Source organism: Somniosus microcephalus, chromosome 23 (assembly GCF_052327205.1).
Source record: "Somniosus microcephalus isolate GS21.2 chromosome 23, FLI_Smic_1.0, whole genome shotgun sequence".
Lineage (NCBI taxonomy): Eukaryota > Metazoa > Chordata > Chondrichthyes > Squaliformes > Somniosidae > Somniosus > Somniosus microcephalus.
In genome coordinates, this window is record NC_141009.1 from 5,837,649 (window position 1) to 5,855,135 (window position 17,487).

Sequence of the window (17,487 nt, forward strand, 5' to 3'; positions counted from 1 at the left end):
GGAAATTGGAGGCAAAGTGAATGAAATTGTCTAGTTCAGGGCAAGAGCAGGAAACGGCACCGATACAGTCATCAATGTACCGGAAGAAGAGGTGAGGGAGGGGACCCGAGTAGGACTGGAACAAGGAGTGTTCAACATATCCCACAAAAAGGCAGGCATGGCTAGGACCCATGCGGGTACCCATAGCAACACCTTTGATTTGGAGGAAATGAGCGGAGTCAAAGGAGAAGTTGTTCAATGTGAGAACAAGTTCAGCCAGGCGGAGGAGGGTAGTGGTGGATGGAGACTGGTCGGGCCTCTGTTCAAGGAAGAAGCGGAGCGCCTTCAAGCCATCCTGGTGGGGGATGGAGGTGTAGAGGGATTGTACGTCCATGGTGAAAAGGAGGCGGTTGGGGCCAGGAAACTGTTAAAGTGGCGGAGGGCGTCCGAAGAGTCGCGGATGTAGGTGGGAAGAGACTGGACAAGGGGAGAAAAGATAGAGTTGAGATAGGAAGAGATAAGTTCGGTGGGGCAAGAACAGGCTGAAACGATCTGTCTAGCTATCTGTCTATCTATCTATCTGCCTGTCTGTCTGTCTATCTATCTGTCTGTCTATCTATCTACTATCTGTCTGTCTGTCTATCTATCTATCTGTCCATCTCTCTATCTATCTATCTGTCTATCTGTCTGTCTATCTATCTGTCCATCTCTCTATCTATCTATCTGTCTGTCTGTCTGTCTGTCTATCTATCTATCTGTCTGTCTATCTATCTACTAATTCAAATTCAAATTCAAATCGCTTTATTGGCATGATAAGGTACATCTTATGTTGCCAAAGCATCAAAATACATTTATGGTTGAACACATAAACGCAGTTCTATTCATACAGTGTATAAACAGGTATATCCCTGAGTGTATAAATATACATTCGCATTGTTTATATATACTCTTTTCTTAGTTTACTGGTTGTCCCTCTGTTCATGGCAAGCTGCAACATAGTGTGCCGCCAGTGTTACACAGCTTCTCTCCTCCCCCAGTAGGAATGGGAGTTTTTGGTTGTCATTCAGATTTCTGAATTCAGGGCATATTTGTGAGAATTTTTGGTAGAAATTCTCCCTGATGCCCTGATATTTTCCACAGGCTGTGAGGAAGTGCATCTCTGTCTCCACTACTATCTACTATCTATTTGTCTGTCTGTCTATCTATCTGTCTGTCTATCTATCTATCTATCTATCTGTCTGTCTATCTATCTATCTGTCTGTCTATCTATCTATCTATCTGTCTGTCTATCTATCTATCTGTCTGTCTATCTATCTATATCTCTCTATCTGTCTGTCTATCTATCTATATCTCTCTATCTGTCTCTGTCTATCCAGTGCCAGCAGCTTGTGATTGACAGCCGGCGGGGACACGCCCCCTTGCCCGGCAGTAACCTGTTTACCAGAATGCGGTGACGTCATGCCAGGCCGGGGTCCTTCGCTCCCGGCTCAGGCGCGCGGCGGACACCTGCAGTCACGCGCAGCCGCGTCGCCTCGCGTGATATCCCTCCGCGCACTGGGGGTGGGGGGAACGGGGCAACGGAACTATTTACACACAATATTTTAATTTAAAAAAAACAATAATAATAATCAGGGAGAGACTCGGGGTTTAATTTGGTGGTGGGAAAATAAACATTTGGTGCCAGGGGTGAATTTTTGCAATGAGGGCTTAGTGAGGGGTGTAGAAGGAAGTAGTCCCAGGTTTATTTGTTTTGCTGCGGCCAGCGGAATAGCTGTGAAAGGCGGTCAAGATGGCGGCGCCCTGCGGAATGTCGGTTCGCTGAGAGGTAAAGACCCGCGGGCCGGGGGCAGAGAGGGAGACCCGGAGCTCGCGGGGGAAGAAAGGGACCGACCCGCGGGGAGAGGGAGACCCGGAGACCGCGGCCCGGGGGGGAAGAGAGGGACCGACCCGCGGGGAGAGGGAGATCGGGAGCCTGCGGCCCGGCTTTTGGGGGGTGGGGGGGGCGACCTCCCCGGGGGGAGGTCTTGTACCCCGCCCGCTGAGTCCCGGCCCCGTGAGTGGCGGAGAGCGGGGGGAAATCCCCCTTCCCCGGGAGTCTGTCCCATGGGGGCTCAATGAATGAGTGGGATGTGATTTAAAAGCTGCTCCCCCCCCCGGGGTTTGTTTATCGCCTGCCCCCATTAATGTTGGGGTTGTTTCTGGACCCCGGGTCACAGCCTCTGCTGGATCTGGGACCAGGGGAGCTGCTTTCTGACCAGTTTTTATTGTGAAGTGATCTTGTGCAAAAAAAGTTGCCAAATCTGATCTTCCTCTTGCATTTCTTTTGTTGCATTTCTCCCATGAATGTGTTTTTTAAAGTGTTGCAGAGTTTATAAGGAAACTTGAACTATTGTCATAGAGATTCTTCCAACCGCTCCTTTGTGTTAAATGGTTCTGAATTGTGGGGCTGCTAGGGGTTCTTGCATTGCCTTCAACTGACTGAGGAATAGAAGCATTTGGTGCAATGAATGAACTAATCCTGGATGATTGTGTGGTTGTAAACAACCATGCGTTTAAAGGATATGGAAGCAAGGTGGATAGATGGAGTTCAGATACAGATCATCTGTGATCTAAGTGAATGGCAAAACTGGCTTGAGGGGCTGAATGGCCTCCTGTTCCTAAGCCCTAGTGACTGGCTCTGTCCTGCACTGACTGTCAATCATGTGGTGTCTTCAGAAATAACAACAGCCAGCCATTCAACTTGGTAGTAGAGTCTTTAACAGGCAACTGTATCTTAAAATGTTGACAAAGCTACACTGTTAGTGAGCATAGGTGGTTCAGGGGTAGAATTCTTGCCTGCCAGGCGGGTGACCCGGGTTCAATTCCCAGCCAATGCAGAGCTAAATTTCTTCAAGGGATATAGGGAGAAGGCAGGGACAGGGTTGGATTTGGATGATTAGCCATGATTTTATTAAATGGTGGAACAGGCTCGAGGGGCTGAATGGCCTACTCCTTCTCCTATCTTCTATGTTTCTGTTTGTTCAATGTGCAGGTCAGGTAATGTGTGAAATTTTTATGCTGTCTGCTTGAACAATGCATAAATACCCCTGATTATTTGAGTTTTGTCCTCCATTTGAGTTGTGTCGCAGAGAATCAAGGGTGTTACTAATTTTACAGCTGTGTTGCACTAATTTTTCTCCTGCTTTCTTCACTTCCACCCTGTGAAGCTGCTGCCTCTTGTTGAGGTGCAATTTCACAGGCATTTGTCTCTCTCTGGTGCTTCACCCAAGTGACCATTCTGCAGTGAGCATAGTCAGTATCTATCTGAGGGCCTGGCCCTGTCCTCTCCTCCTCTCCACATGCTTATTTTTTGCCAGGACTTACTGGGTGACCAGGAGCCGTGGCTGTTTCTCCCCCCCGCCCCCCGCCAGCCAGCCACTGTCTCCCTCACTGACCCTGTAACCTGTTCTGTATGGTCCAGCGAGACAGTCTTGGGGGAGGTCCAGTGACACTTCCTGGGGGAGTTCTGCCGAAGGTTGGGGGGGTCAGATAGTATAGGTCCAGCTACACACTATTGGGACAAGTGTGATGCAAGCAAGTAGTCTATAAAGTGTATTGTGTGTTAAAATGTATTGGTTTAAATGCAGTTTTGCTAATCCCATGTTAATGTTGTCACTGGGCTCAGTGTCAATACCCTCACCAGATTGAATGCTAATTCCATGCTGTCTACTATCTCATTGAAATATAAGATTCTGAGGAGGATTGACAGGGTAGATGCTGTGAGGTTGTTCCCCTGGCTGGAGAGTCTAGAACTAGGGGGCATAGTCTCAGGATAAGGGATCGGCCATTTAGGACTGAGATGAGGAGGAATTTCTTCACTCAGGGTGGTGAATCTTTGGAATTCTCTACCCCGGAAGGTTGTGGATGCTCAGTCGTTGAGCATATTCAAGACTGAGATCGATAGAATTTTGGATTCTAGGTGAAATCAAGCAATATGGGAACCGGGCGGGGAAAGTGGAGTTGAGGTCGAAGATCAGCCATGATCTTATTGAATGGTGGAGCATGTTTGAGGGGCTGTATGACCTACTTATGCTGTAGGCTGTATGCTCCTAATTCTTATGTTCTTGAGGAAAGTACTGAATTTGGTAAATTCAAGTGGTGCATAAACACCGGCATAGATCAGTTGGGCTGAACGGCCTGTTTGTGCTGTACAGTCTATGTAATAATGGGCTAGTCTGTGTATAGGGACACTCCCGAATTGGAACTTATTTCTCGAAGTCACAAATGTGGTTTCCTAGCAGCCACAAAGCTGATTGTTCATGAGCTGTGTGAGTGAAAGCAGCTTTGTAAAGCAGTGCCTCATTGTTACATGGTGTGTGTATCCTGAAGTGGGATTTGTGTGGTCGTTAAATCAAAATGTGGTTAGAAGTTTAAATCCCAGCTTTGTTAATGTTCCCTTCCCGGTGTACTGATAGTTTGAGGGTAGAACCCATTACATCGTCATGTTGCTCTCCGGGAAGGTTTCACTCCACTGCTGATTGGGTGCACCCAGTATAAACTCCAGGAGTTGCTAATCTGCCCTTGGCATTGCTGCTTGCTGAGCCTGGGTTCGAGCAGTCAGTCGCCTTTAACTGGGTGCATGGGTAGTGCTCTTGCTCGAGGGAGCATTTTGTACGGACATGGGAAGAGGCACACGTGGTTGCTCATTTCACCTAGTTAAGGAACAACATGGAACGTACAGCACAAACAGGCCATTCAGCCCAACTGATCTGGGTTGGTGTTTTATACTCCACAGCCTCTTTCCTCCCTGTACCCCTCTTCTCTTCTTGTGTATTTATCAAGCCGCCCCTTAATATTACATAATGCCAGCAAAATCCAAAATGCAATGTTAATGAGGCCTCATCTGCCTATCGAGTGAATCTAAGTTACTCTGAGGAGTGAGCAAGTCCTAGGAACAAGCTATTTAGCCCCTCGAGCCTGTTTGACATTCGGTGAGATCATGGCTGATCTGTGACCAAACTCCATATACCTGCCTTTGCCCAGATCCCTTAATACCTTTGGTTAACAGAAATCTCAATCTCAAATTTAAAATTAACAATTGACCAGTGTCAGTTGCCATTTGCGGAAGAGAGTTCCAAACTTCTACCACCCTTTGTGTGTAGAAGTGTTTCCTAATTTCACTCCTGAAATGCCTGGCTCTAATTTTTAGGTTATTTGCCCCAACCAGTGGAAATAGTTTCTCTACCCTGTCTGTTCCCCTTTAATATTTTGAAAACTTCGATCAAATTGCCCCTTAACTGTCTAAATTCCTGACCAATATTTATCCGTTAAACAAAATCACTTATCTCCTTGCTGTTTGTGGGAGCTTGCTGTGCACAAATTGACTGCTGTTTCCTACATTACTACAGTGACTTCAAAGTATTTCAATGGCTGTGAAGTGTTTTGGGATTCCCCAAGATTGTGGAAGGCACCATATAAATGTGTGTTTTTGGCATGTAACTGAAATAACCATCAGTGTGCAAACTCTGCGCTTTCTAATCCAGCGTAACCTCAAGGCAGATTATAGTAGAAACCAGTGGCAATGGTGCTGAGACAGGCCCCTTCATATGGTGGTTTTTGAAGGGGCCTCTGGATGCAAAGCTCCTTTTATATTTGACTGGTGATCAATGGTACATTTAGTTCTCAACCTGCCACAGTGCAGTTTTCCTTTTGCTGATCTGTGCAACAACAACTTGCATTTATGTAGCGTCTTTAACATAGTAAAATGTCCCAAGGCCAAGGCGCTTCACAAGAATGATTATCAAACACAATTTGACACTGAGCCACAAAGATATTAGAACAGGTGACTAAAAGCTTGGTCAGAGGTAGGTTTTAAAAGAGAGGCGGAGAGGTTTAGGGAGGGAATTCCAGAGCTTTAGGCCCAGGCAGCTGAAGGCACGGCTGCCAATGGTGGAGCGATGAAAATTGGATGCTCAGGTGCCCAGAATTAGAACAGCACAGATCTGAGGGTTGTAGGGCTGGAGGTTCAAGTCTTTCCTGAAGTTCTCTGGCAAGAAGCTTGAAGTGACGACAGTAATGAGCAACTGGGCAATGTACTGGAAGTGGTTAGCTCGTGTTACCATAGCAACAGCAGCATAAGCAGTCGCCTGCTTTCTCGCAGCTTGAATTGATCAGTGACTGATCGGTCGGTGTTGAGCACGGGCTGTATACAGAAGCAGGACAGGACGTTGATGGGCTGTGTGCATATTGGTGCCTTGTCGATCCTTTGAGGATGTCTAATGATCTAGTGAGTGCTGGTGGCAATTGTAGAGAATGGATAGAACCGAACCAGCTGGGCTGGTGGTCTGCGGGACGCAGAGTGTAATGCGGTGCTGTCGCACATTTCTTGTTCATTCCAAGTGTTTCTGATGAGCATTTTGCTTGCAAGTGAATTTGTGTCAGCTGTGGCTCAGTTGGTTACGCCTGAGCCTGAATGTTGTGGGTTCATTGCCCACTCCAGAGACTTGAGCACAAATCTAGGCTGACACTCAGTGCAGGGAGTGCTGCACTGTCAGAGGAGCAGTCTTTCAGATGAGACATTCAACTGAGGCCCCAGCTGCTATTGTAAGTGGATGTAAAAAATCCTATGGCACTACTTCAAGAGCAACTAGGGAGTTCTCCCCAGTGTCCTGCCCAATATTTATCCCTCAATCAACATCACAAACCGATTATCTGGTCATTATCCATTGCTGTTTGTGGGAGCTTGCTGTTTTGCAAATTGGCCGCCGCGTTTCCTACATTACAAAAGTGACTACACTTCAAAAAGTACTTTTATTGGCTGTAAAGCGCTCTGGGATGTCCGGTGGTCGTGAAGGCTGTATAGAACTGAATTTTTTTTCTTAACTTTCCTCTGGTCAGTTATTTCTGGCCCAATATTTGTGTCTAAGCGAGCTGTATTCATGGGCTAGTCAGTCCAATGTGTCTTATTTACATCAACAGATGGGCTGCTGGAGGAGAGCACTTCGGTCAATCACGCTTCAGATGTTGCCTGCTGTCTAACTTAACATTCTGTGTTGCACTTTAAAAAATAAATGGCAATCTCTTGCAGTGTACAGAGAAACGGTCCTGGAACAGAGAATCCCAGAGCCACAATAAGAAACTCCCTTTTTTCTTCCGTTCAGTGTTGAGCATCCGGTACAATTGCACTGGAAACTGGAACAGCTGCACACACCTGTCTGCTGCTGTTTAAAGAAAACTCGTGTCTATAGCAGCTTTCACTACCTCTCGACACCCCAAAGTGCTTTACAGTCAATGCAGTATAGTGCTGAAGTGGAGTCATTGTTGTAATTTAGGAAGTGCAGCAGCCAATCTGTGCACAGCAAGCTCCCAGAAACAGCAATGTGATTATTACCAGATAATGTTTTTTAGTGAAATTGGTTGAGGGATAAATATTGGCCAGGACACTGGGGAAAACTCCCTTGCTGGCTGCTCTTTGAAATACTGCCATAGGATCTTTTATGTCCACCTACGATAGCAGCTGGGGCCTCGGTTGAATGTCTGAGGCTTTCCTGGCCTACCCTTCCTACCAAGCAGTGGCATAGACAGTATTAAATTAAGTCCACAGCACAAACCGGCCATTTGGTCCAACTAGTCCGTGCCGGTGTTTATGCTCCACAAGAGCCTCCTCCCACACCTCTTCATCTCGCCCCATCAGCATAACCTTCTATTCCTTTGTGTTTATCAAACTTTCCCTTTAAATGCATCTATACTATTTGCCTCAACCACTTCCTGTGATAGCGAGTTCCACATTCTAACCACTCTGAAGAAGTTTCTCCTGAATTCCTTAATGGATTTATTAGTGACTTACCTTGTATTTATGGCCCCTAGTTCTGGGCTCCTCCACAGTCTCTACGTCTACCCTATCAAACCCCTTCATAATTGAAAGACCTATTATATTGTGTAGAATTTACAGCGCACACAGGCTGGTCTGTGCTGGTGTTTATGCTCCACATAATAAAAACAGAAAATGCTGGAAATGGAGTTCTGGTGAGGGTTGGACACTGGAAACATTCATCTGTCTTTTCTCTTTCCGAATGCTTCCTGACCACCTGTGTATTCCAGCATTTTCTGTCGTTTATTATAGGAAGGTACATGCCTACACAAAAACCCACTGTGGCTAATCTGGCAAAAGTCTAACCACTCGATTGCTGCTTTTTAAAAAAAAAAAAAAAAAACTACCCCAGTCCCCTGTCTTCTGTTGGCAGCATGGAGTCCAACTTAAAATGGAAACTCCGTTTCCAATTTGGGTAAATAAACTTAGGAGTTGCTCTGACTGCAGGCAAGTGGCCAAGAGTTTGAACACGAGGCTCCCGATCAATGTCTGGAGCGTTTTGTTTCCTGCCAAGGCCAAGTGTTTCTTTTGTGGTTGTTTTTCGTGAATGTTTCTGCTCTCTGTGACTGAGCCTGGCTTATAGAGGTGTCCCATCACTCTGATGTGACTTGTGGTGGGGGAGGTTGGGTGGGGCAGACCTTTAGGGACCTGTTCTCTACTCTTGTACTCGGCAACTGTTTTTGTATTCTTCTGTTCAGCTCCCTGCTGTGGTGATGTAAAGCCTGTTTATGTCCTCGTGTTCAAATTCTCATTTAGAATGCTCCTCCTCCTGTTCAAATCCCTCCATGGCCTCACCCCTCCCTATCACTGGAACCTCCTCCAGCCCTGCAACCCTCGGATCTCAGCACTCCTTCAGTTCTGGCCTCTTGCGCATCCCTGACTTCCTTTTTAGGGTTGTGAAGGGGTGGAAAGTTTCCAGTAAATTTCCAGAAATTTTCCACGGGAAGTTTAGCTTGGGAATTTTGCCCAAAAAAGCACATGCTAGCATGTGTTTTTGTATTTTTTTTTTTCCACAGGTCCTCTCATAATAAAGATTCCATCTCTTAATTTTAAGGACTTTCTTAATCAATATGTTTATCTTCTTTCTTGGCTTGTTTTAATAATTACAAGTTGTATGTGTATGACTGAACAAATGTGTCCTGATTGGTTGGATGAGCGATTAGCTCCCTCTATTGGTGATGTAGTGTTGTGTGCACAAGTCATGCTTCCATCACATGGAGCATCAGGAAAAATTTACTCACCCTGTTGCAATCGTGCTGATCGACTGCAGTTCGACACAGATGAATGTCCTTTATTTCCCTGCATAGAACAATGCCACGTTTACTGTCGGATGTGTAGAAGCATTTTACCCCAGGCATTAAAGATGGAAAGACTGTATATGTGCAAACACTGTACAAAGCCATATGTAAAGAATGCCACAAAGATGCAGTGGCATTTATCCAAATGCAACAACTTCACTCGAAGCTCACAGCAGTCAGCCCAGAGTTCCTCTGCTTCCATTCAAGAAGATGATGGTTCACATTCAGCATCAGGCTCCTTATCAGCAACTCCTGGCCCACTTGGAAGGTTCTTTGATACAATGGATAACCATAGCCAGAAGAATGCAGATGAGTGCCTTGCTCGAGCTGTATATGCGACAGGCTCACCCCCCATGCTCACAGCAAATGTGTACTGGAAGAGATTTTTCAATGTTATTCACCCTGCATACTGTCCTCCCACCAGACATGCTTTGTCTACTTATTTGCTAGAGTCCAAGGAAAGCTCAAAGAAACAATAGAGATGGCAGACTGGTGCTGTTACCTCAGATGGGTGGTCAAATGTACGAGGGGAGGGCATCATAAACTACATCGTCTCCACTCCTCCCAGTGTTCTTCAAGAGCACAGACACGCAGGCACATACATTGCTGATGAGCTGAAAGCGGTCATCAACGATCTTGGATCACAAAAGGTCTTTGCAGTAGTTACTGACAATGCTGCGAATATGAAGGCTGCTTGGGCTCAAGTGGAGGAGGCCTACCCTCATACTACATCTATTGGGTGAGCAGCTCATGTGCTCAACCTGCTCCTCAAGGACATCATGGGTTTGAGAACCATGGAAGCACTGAGAGCCAAGCAAGTTGTTAAGTATGTCAGGGGAAAACGGGTAGTTGCAGCAATCTACAACTCCAAGTAAACGACCAAGAACAAAAACACCACACTGAAGCTGCCCAGCAACACTAGATGGGGTGGCGTTGTCATAATGTACAACAGTCTTCTGGAGGCTTGTCAGATGTTTTCAGGCTTTTTACTGATTTTAAAAGAACAAATCAGCATTGCCCTACCCACATCCCTGCTGCTCAAAGCAGAGAAGGCAATTGTTCAATTCATAGTCAAGAATTTTGTGTCAAGCCGATTCATGCTGCAGCATACATGCTGGACCCAAAGCATGTTAGGAGACCAATACTTTCTGGGGAACCGATGAACAGCGCTTAGTGTGATTTCTACCCTCTCGCCACCTCAATCTGGTCGTGGGCAAAGTTCTGGGAAGTCTGGCAAAGTTCTCTACCAAGCAAGGTCTTTGGAATGGGGATGGGATATGGGAATCATGCAAGCATATCGGTGCACATACCTGATGGAAGGGACTTTGTGCATTTGAGGCCCTGTCACCCATTGCATCGGTGATACTCCAAATTCCACCTTCATCAGCGGCCTCTGAACAAAAGTGGTCACTTTTTGGGAATACGCATACAAAGGTGAGCAACAGGCTGACTAACCAGAGAGTGGAGAAACTGGTGGCTATCCGGGCGAACCTACAACTTATTGAGCCAGATACAGAAGTGTCCACCACACAGCTAGACCGTGACGGAGGAGGAAATGGACACGCCAGAGTCAGAGAATCAAGAGGAGCAGTGATGAGTAGAAGACTCAAAGGGACAAAATAAAGACAAACTACAGGCTAAATAAGCTGATGCTCTTATTTTATTTTAGATGTTTTTTTTTGTGGGGGTTTAATAAAGTTCAAAATTATAACAAAGTTTTGAAAGCCTGTTTTTATTTGTATGGGACAGTATGTCTATTTTGATGATAAAGATAAGGGTCAGACAAAAACCATCAGTGTGCAAAAAAACTCTAAATTCCCATGGAAAGTTTCCTCTTTAAAAATTGCTGGAATTTTGCAACCCTACTTCCTTTTGCCCCACCATTGGTGGCCGTGTCTTCAGCTGCCTGGGTCCTAAGCTCTGGAATGCCCTCCCTAAACCTCTCCACCTCTCTCCCTTTAAGACGCTCCTTAGAGCCTACCTCTTCGACCAAGCTTTTGGTCACCTGTCTTTATGTGGCTCGGTGTCAAATTCTGTTTCACAATCGCTCCTGTGAAGCACCTTGGGATGTTTTGCTGTATAAATGCAAGTTGTTGGAAATACTGCTTTTGTTTGAGCCCCTGAGCTGTGAATGTCAGTGGGAAAAGTAAGTGTTTCTGCAGCTAAGCGTGTAGAACAGGAATATTGCAGAGGGAGTGGTTCTTGTGTGTGTTGTCTTTGTACAACTGCCTAATGTTGGTTTTTAGACAGTGGAACCTCTGCAAGAAGACATTCTGCAATCTAGCCTCGGGGCCCTGGTTTGTGTAAACAGTCCTGTGTATTTTGCAGGGTGGGTACAGTCAGAACAAGAACTGGGGGGTGTGGCTTTGATTTCTGCAGCTGTCCTTCCCCCTTGTTGCCAGTCTGTAGAAATGGACTGAGTCATCCAGCCAGCTGGTGACCAGGAAACATTGCCAGCTCTGGCATTTGGGTCTTTGGGTCTCTCCCCTCTTTGGAGTGCAGTATCGTGATGGTGCTGATTGGGGCCACCGCACAATGGCATTTGCTTCCCCTCTTGCTTCTCCGCGCATCTTCACTTTCAACAGACACCTGTTGGCATGCCTTGCCAGTCCTGCTGTGACACTGATGGACAAACCTTTTCCGAGCCTCTACAGCACCCAGAGCAACTGGCTGAGCTGCGGGCAAAGGGCAGTGACATTAGCAGTCTTGGACAAAACAAGCACTTGCATTTACAGTATATAGTGCCTTTCAGGACGTCCCAAAGTGCTTTACAGCCAATGAAATACTTTTTGAAGTGTAGTCACTGTTGCAATGTAGGAAACGCAGCAGCCAATTTGCACACAGCAAGCTCTCACAAGCAGCAATGTGTTAATTGCCAGACGAGCTGTTTTAGTGATGTTGGTCGCGGGATAAATATTGGCCAGGACACATTCTTTTCACCGCCACCACCCCCCCCCCCCCCCCCCCCCCAATCCCCTGGTAACCTAGAGTAACACTGCAGCCTCAGCTGAGATCCGTTAGCTCGATGTAAACCAGGCATCAAACACAGCACCTTCCTCAGCAGTGTTGCTCAGCTAATCAACAACAACTTGTGTTTATATAGTGCCTTTTAACATACCAATGTGCTTCACTGGAGCGTTACCAGACACAATTTGACTGAGCCATGTAAGGAGATATTGGGATAGGTGACCCAAAGCTCGGTCAAAGATGTAAGTGTTGAGAGAGAGAGAGGCGGAGAGGTTTAGGGAGGGAATTCCAGAGCTGAGTGCCTAGGCAGCTGAAGGCACGGCCGCCAATGGTGGGATGAAGGAAATCCAGAGGCCATAATTGGAGTAAGAACATAACATAAGAAATAGGAGTAGGCCATACGGCCCCTCGGGCCTGCTCCGCCATTCAATAGGATCATGGCTGATCTGAATTTAGACTCGCGTCCACTTCCTTGCCCTCTCCCTGTAACCCCTAATTCCCTTATCTGCTAGGAAAATGTCTATCTCCATTTTAAATTTATTTAATGTTGCAGCTTCCACAGCTCTCTAGGGTAGCAAATTCCATAGATTTACTACCCTCTGAGTGAAGAAGTTTCTCCTCATCTCAGTTTTGAAAGGGCAGCCCCTTATTCTTAGATTATGCCCCCCTAGTTCTAATCTCGCCCATCAGTGGAAACATCCTCACCGCATCCACCCGATCAAGCCCCCTCACAATCTTTTATGTTTCGATAAGATCGCCCCTCATTCTTCTGAACTCCAATGAGTAGAGGCCCAACCTACTCAACCTCTCCTCATACGTCAACCGAGTGAACCTTCTCTGAACCGCCTCGAGAGCAAGTATATCTTTTCTTAAATATGGAAACCAAAACTGCACGCAGTATTCCAGGTGTGGCCTCACCAATACCCTGTATAACTGCAGCAAGACTTCCTGGTTTTTATACTCCATCCCCCTTGCAATAAAAGCCAAGATTCCATTGGCCTTCCTGATCACCTGCTGCACCTGCATACTAACTGTGTTTCATGCACCAGGGCCCCCAGATCCCTTTGTACTGTAGCACTTTGCAGTTTCTCTCCATTTAGATAATAACTTGCTCTTTGATTTTTTTCTGCCAAAGTGCATAACCTCACACTTTCCAACATTATATTGCCTCTGCCAAATCTCTGCCCACTCACTTAGCCTGTCTATGTCCTTTTGCAGGTTTTTTATGTCCTCCTCACTCACTGCTTTCCCTCCCATCTTTGTATCGTCAGCAAACTTGGATATGTTGCACTCGGTCCCTTCCTCCAAATCGTTAATATAGATTGTAAAGAGTTGGGGTCCCAGCACTGACCCCTGCGGAACACCATTAGTTACTGATTGCCAGCCCGAGAACGAACCATTTATCCCAACTCTTTGTTTTCTGTTAGATAGCCAATCTTCCACCCATGCCAGTATATTACCCCCCATCCTGTGATTTTTTATCTTGATCAGTAATCTTTTGTGTGGAACCTTGTCAAATGCCTTTTGGAAGTTCAAATACACTACATCCACTGGTTCCCCTTTATCCACCCTGTCAAAGATCTGAGGGTTGTAGGGCTGGTGAAGGTGATCGATGAGAAGGAGCAAGGCCATGGAGAAATTTGAACATCAGGCTGATTATTTTAAATTTGAGGCATTGCCAGACTGTGAGCCAATGTAGGTCAGCGAGCACAGGAGTGATGCATCAACGGGACTTGGTGCGAGTTGGGATACGGGCTGCAGTTTTGGATGTGCTCAAGTTTACGGAGGGTGGAAAATGGGAGGCCGGCCGGGAGAGCGTTAGAATAGTCGAGTCTGAAGTAACAAAAGCATGGATGAGGGATTCAGCAGAAAATGGGCAGAGGCGGAGAAAACAATGACTTACATTTGTATAGTGCCTTTAATGTAGTAAACTGGCAATATTGCGGAATAAACTCGTTGAACCAGCAAAGGGAGTGATTTCTTCAATCGATGAATGATATGTTGCAGCACTAATGTTACACTTTAATTGTGTGAAGATGATAACGAAGAACAATGACCTCTGGGTTCTTGCTTTGTTTCCAGTGCTGCCCTGCTAGTCGGCGGTTGGGTTGGTTTAGCACTGGCGTGGGCTGAATCTGCCGCCTGGGTTTGAGCTGAGAAGACGGGGCCACGTGAAGTGTGCGCAGCATGACTCAGCCGGTGAACGTTAGCGACCTGGTTCCTCTCCTGGAATCCACGGACTTGCAGGTCCTCGAGGAAGTGAAGGGGATTGTGGTGGACCACCTCCGCTCAGGTGGGACTATCCAGGAACTTGCTTGTCGTTCTGATGATGGGGTTCTACCAGGACACTTACCTGGTTTCTCTTGCATGCAGTGTATTCCCAGCATCTAATGGTTTTTGTTTAAATTTCTGCTGTTTTGTTTTTAAGAGTAATTTTCTTTATCTCCTGATTAAACAGTCCTGATATCAGTCTTGACAGTTCTCTGAAGCACCAGCGATTTAATCTGGGATCTTCAGTGGTTTTGTTAATTCTGTTCCCTCTTCTAGGCTCGTTCTTCCAGTGTTGCAATTGACACTCTAGTTTCTGTCTTGCAGTTTAAATATTCCCAACTACTCCATCCCTGGAAATGGACATCTTCAACTCTTTCTTTTAACTTCTCACTTGCCAAGAGTTAGAGGGCTTGCTCTCTTAACTTGACTCCCAAGAGAAAGGGTGGCCCCAGATTGATCCTGACCTCTGCTCAGTGGGGAGTCTTCGATCATGGCACACTACAGCGCAGAAGGAGGCCATTCGGCCCATTGTACCTGTGCCGGCTCTTTGAAAGAGCTCTCCAATTAGTCCCACTCCCCTTGTCTTCCCCCATAGTCCTGCAAAGTTTTCCTTTTCAAGTATATATCCAATTCCCTTTTGAAAGTTATTAAATCTGCTTCTGCCACCCCTTCAGGCAGTGCATTCCAGATAGTCATAACTCACAGCATAAAATAATGCTCCTCTCCCCCTCTGGTTCTTTTACCAATTGCCTTAAACCTGTGTCCTTTGGTTACTGACCCACCTGCCACTGGAAACAGTTTCTCCTTATTTGCTCTGTCAAAACCCCTCATAATTTTGAAGACCTTAAACTTTCTCTGCTCTAAAGGAGAAGATTTATTTAAGGTTAACAATCCCAGCTTCTCCAGTCTCTCCACATAACTGAACTCCCTCACCCCTGATACCATTCCAGTAAATCTCCTACATGCTTTCCAAGGCCTTGACATCCTTCCTGAAGTGTGGTGCCCAGAATTGGACACAATACTCCAGCTGGGGCCGGACCAGTGATTGATTTTTTGATAAAAGTTTAGCATAGCCTTGAACGTGGGGAATCATGGGTATAATCCCCTTGTCCAACCCACCAGTGTAGTAGTTTGAAGCACTTGTACAAAGGTTACTGATAGCACTTGCGCTCTCAGTAAAAGCTCCTTGTATGCGTTTAACTGTTATCTGTCTGCAGACCGCGGCCCCTTGCTGCTGAATTCATTGGTGGATCATTACTTGGAAACGAATTCTCTGCTAGCTGTGCAAATTCTTTCGGCTGTACAGGAGCCTCACGACAAGGTAAGCAGGATCGGCAGCCCGGTAAACTTCAAGGCCTGGTATTTCTTGTGATGGGAGGTTTAACCACACAGCCGTTCTCTGGAGATTTTGACGGTAATCAGATAAATGCAGCTCCGACTCTCCTCCAGAAAGATCAGCCAGGATGCTGGCTTATCTGCTTCGTATCGATAAGGATACCAAGCCAGAGCCAAAAATCCCTTGATGCCTCAACCCAAGACTGTAAATGTGATGTGTAGGAGATGTAGCACAGGACATCAAGTGTGTCATCAGGCAGTCTGTCTTAAATCTAATGTACAACTTTGCAAATAACCCTGGCATCACTTTACAAAGGAGGGAGTGAACCATCTCGACTAAAGGCCAAGACTCTCTGAATGTTGCCATGATGGGCCTTCAATAACCACAAAACTAGAAGTTATAGACTTAAACAAGTTGGCTTTTAATCACTAAGATCAGAGCTAACATCGCAACATGCCGAGTGGTTCACAGGAATGAGTCATACAGATCCTGGGATCTTTATGTAAGAGCAGTCAGGGGCAGAGCCAAGACCTGGAACCTCCCAGGCTAGTCGGGAAAGAGGAAGTGAAACTATACACAGTGGGGGAGGGTAATATACATGAGTGCAAAATGAATACAGGGTCAAGACAAACAGATTTCATTACATTCACCCCTTCTATAGATTTAGTCCATCGGGGTGATGTTTCTTAAAAGTTGGTATAAGTGAGTCTGTCAGGGGGTTTTGCAGTTCTCGGTGATCGGCGCAAAGCCGGTTGGGGTGCCTCTAGGGGAGTGGATTCTGGTTCCTCCGCTGTCCGGGTCTCCGCAGTGTCTTCCAGGTTATCTGCAGTGTCCTCCAGGTTAAAGTTGGGTATTGATACCTCTGGGCGTCCTGTCTCTTCGTAGTGTAGGTCTTCATCGGGTAGTCTCCCATCGTTCTCGCCGCTCCCCGAGGGAGCGAGGTCTTTTATGGAAACAGTGTCCTCTCGCCCGTCAGAGTATTCGATATAGGCGTACTGAGGGTTTGCATGGAGGAGCTGTACCTTTTCCACAAGGGGGTCCGTTTTATGGCCTCTCACGTGCTTCCGCAATAGTACTGTCCCCGGAGACGTCAGCCACATGGGTAGAGATATGCCCGAGGTGGATTTCCGGGGAAAAACGAACATCTTTTCGTGAGGGGTAGCGTTAGTGGCAGTACATAACAAAGACCTTATGGAGTGGAGCACGTCTGGGAGGACTTCCTGCCAGCGGGAGGTCAGAAGGCCTTTTGACTTTAAGGCTAACGTGACAGCCTTCCAAACAGTAGCATTCTCCCTTTCCACTTGCCCATTACCCCGGGGGTTGTAGCTAGTGGTTCTGCTAGTGGCTATCCCCTTCGAGAGCAAGAACTGGCGCAGCTCGTCACTCATGAATGACGTCCCCCTATCGCTGTGTATGTAGTTCGGCATGCCAAACATGCAGAATAGATTACAGAGACACTTGATGACCGTGGCACTGGTCATGTCTGGGCAGGGAGTGGGAATATTCATCGATGATATTGAGGAAGTATACGTTATGGTCGGCAGAGGGAAGGGGGTCCCTTGAAGTCCAGACTTAGGCGCTCGAATGGCCGTGTGGCTTTGATAAGGTGTGCACGGTCAGGCCTGTAGAAACGAGGCTTGCATTCCGCACAGATGCGGCAGGCTCTGGTCATTGCCCTGACCTCCTCGATGGAGTGGGGCAGATTGCAGGACTTTATAAAATGGTATAGTCGGGTGACCCCTGGGTGACAGAGGTCGTTGTGGAGACCCTGTAATTTGTCCGTATGA

General features: G+C 46.6%; 1 protein-coding gene across 2 annotated transcripts in view; it reads left to right on the plus strand.

The window, feature by feature from the left end:
• The first annotated feature begins 1,543 nt into the window (after positions 1 to 1,543).
• tsc1b (TSC complex subunit 1b) overlaps positions 1,544 to 17,487 on the plus strand; it is a 51,968-nt gene continuing 36,024 nt past the window's right edge. For both annotated transcript variants that reach the window (XM_085965262.1, XM_085965263.1), the window contains exons 1-3: positions 1,544 to 1,804; positions 14,176 to 14,386; positions 15,582 to 15,685. In XM_085965262.1, coding sequence (XP_085821388.1) covers positions 14,281 to 14,386; positions 15,582 to 15,685 — 210 coding nt within the window. In that variant the 5' untranslated portion in view covers positions 1,544 to 1,804; positions 14,176 to 14,280. The remainder of the gene's footprint in view (positions 1,805 to 14,175; positions 14,387 to 15,581; positions 15,686 to 17,487) is intronic.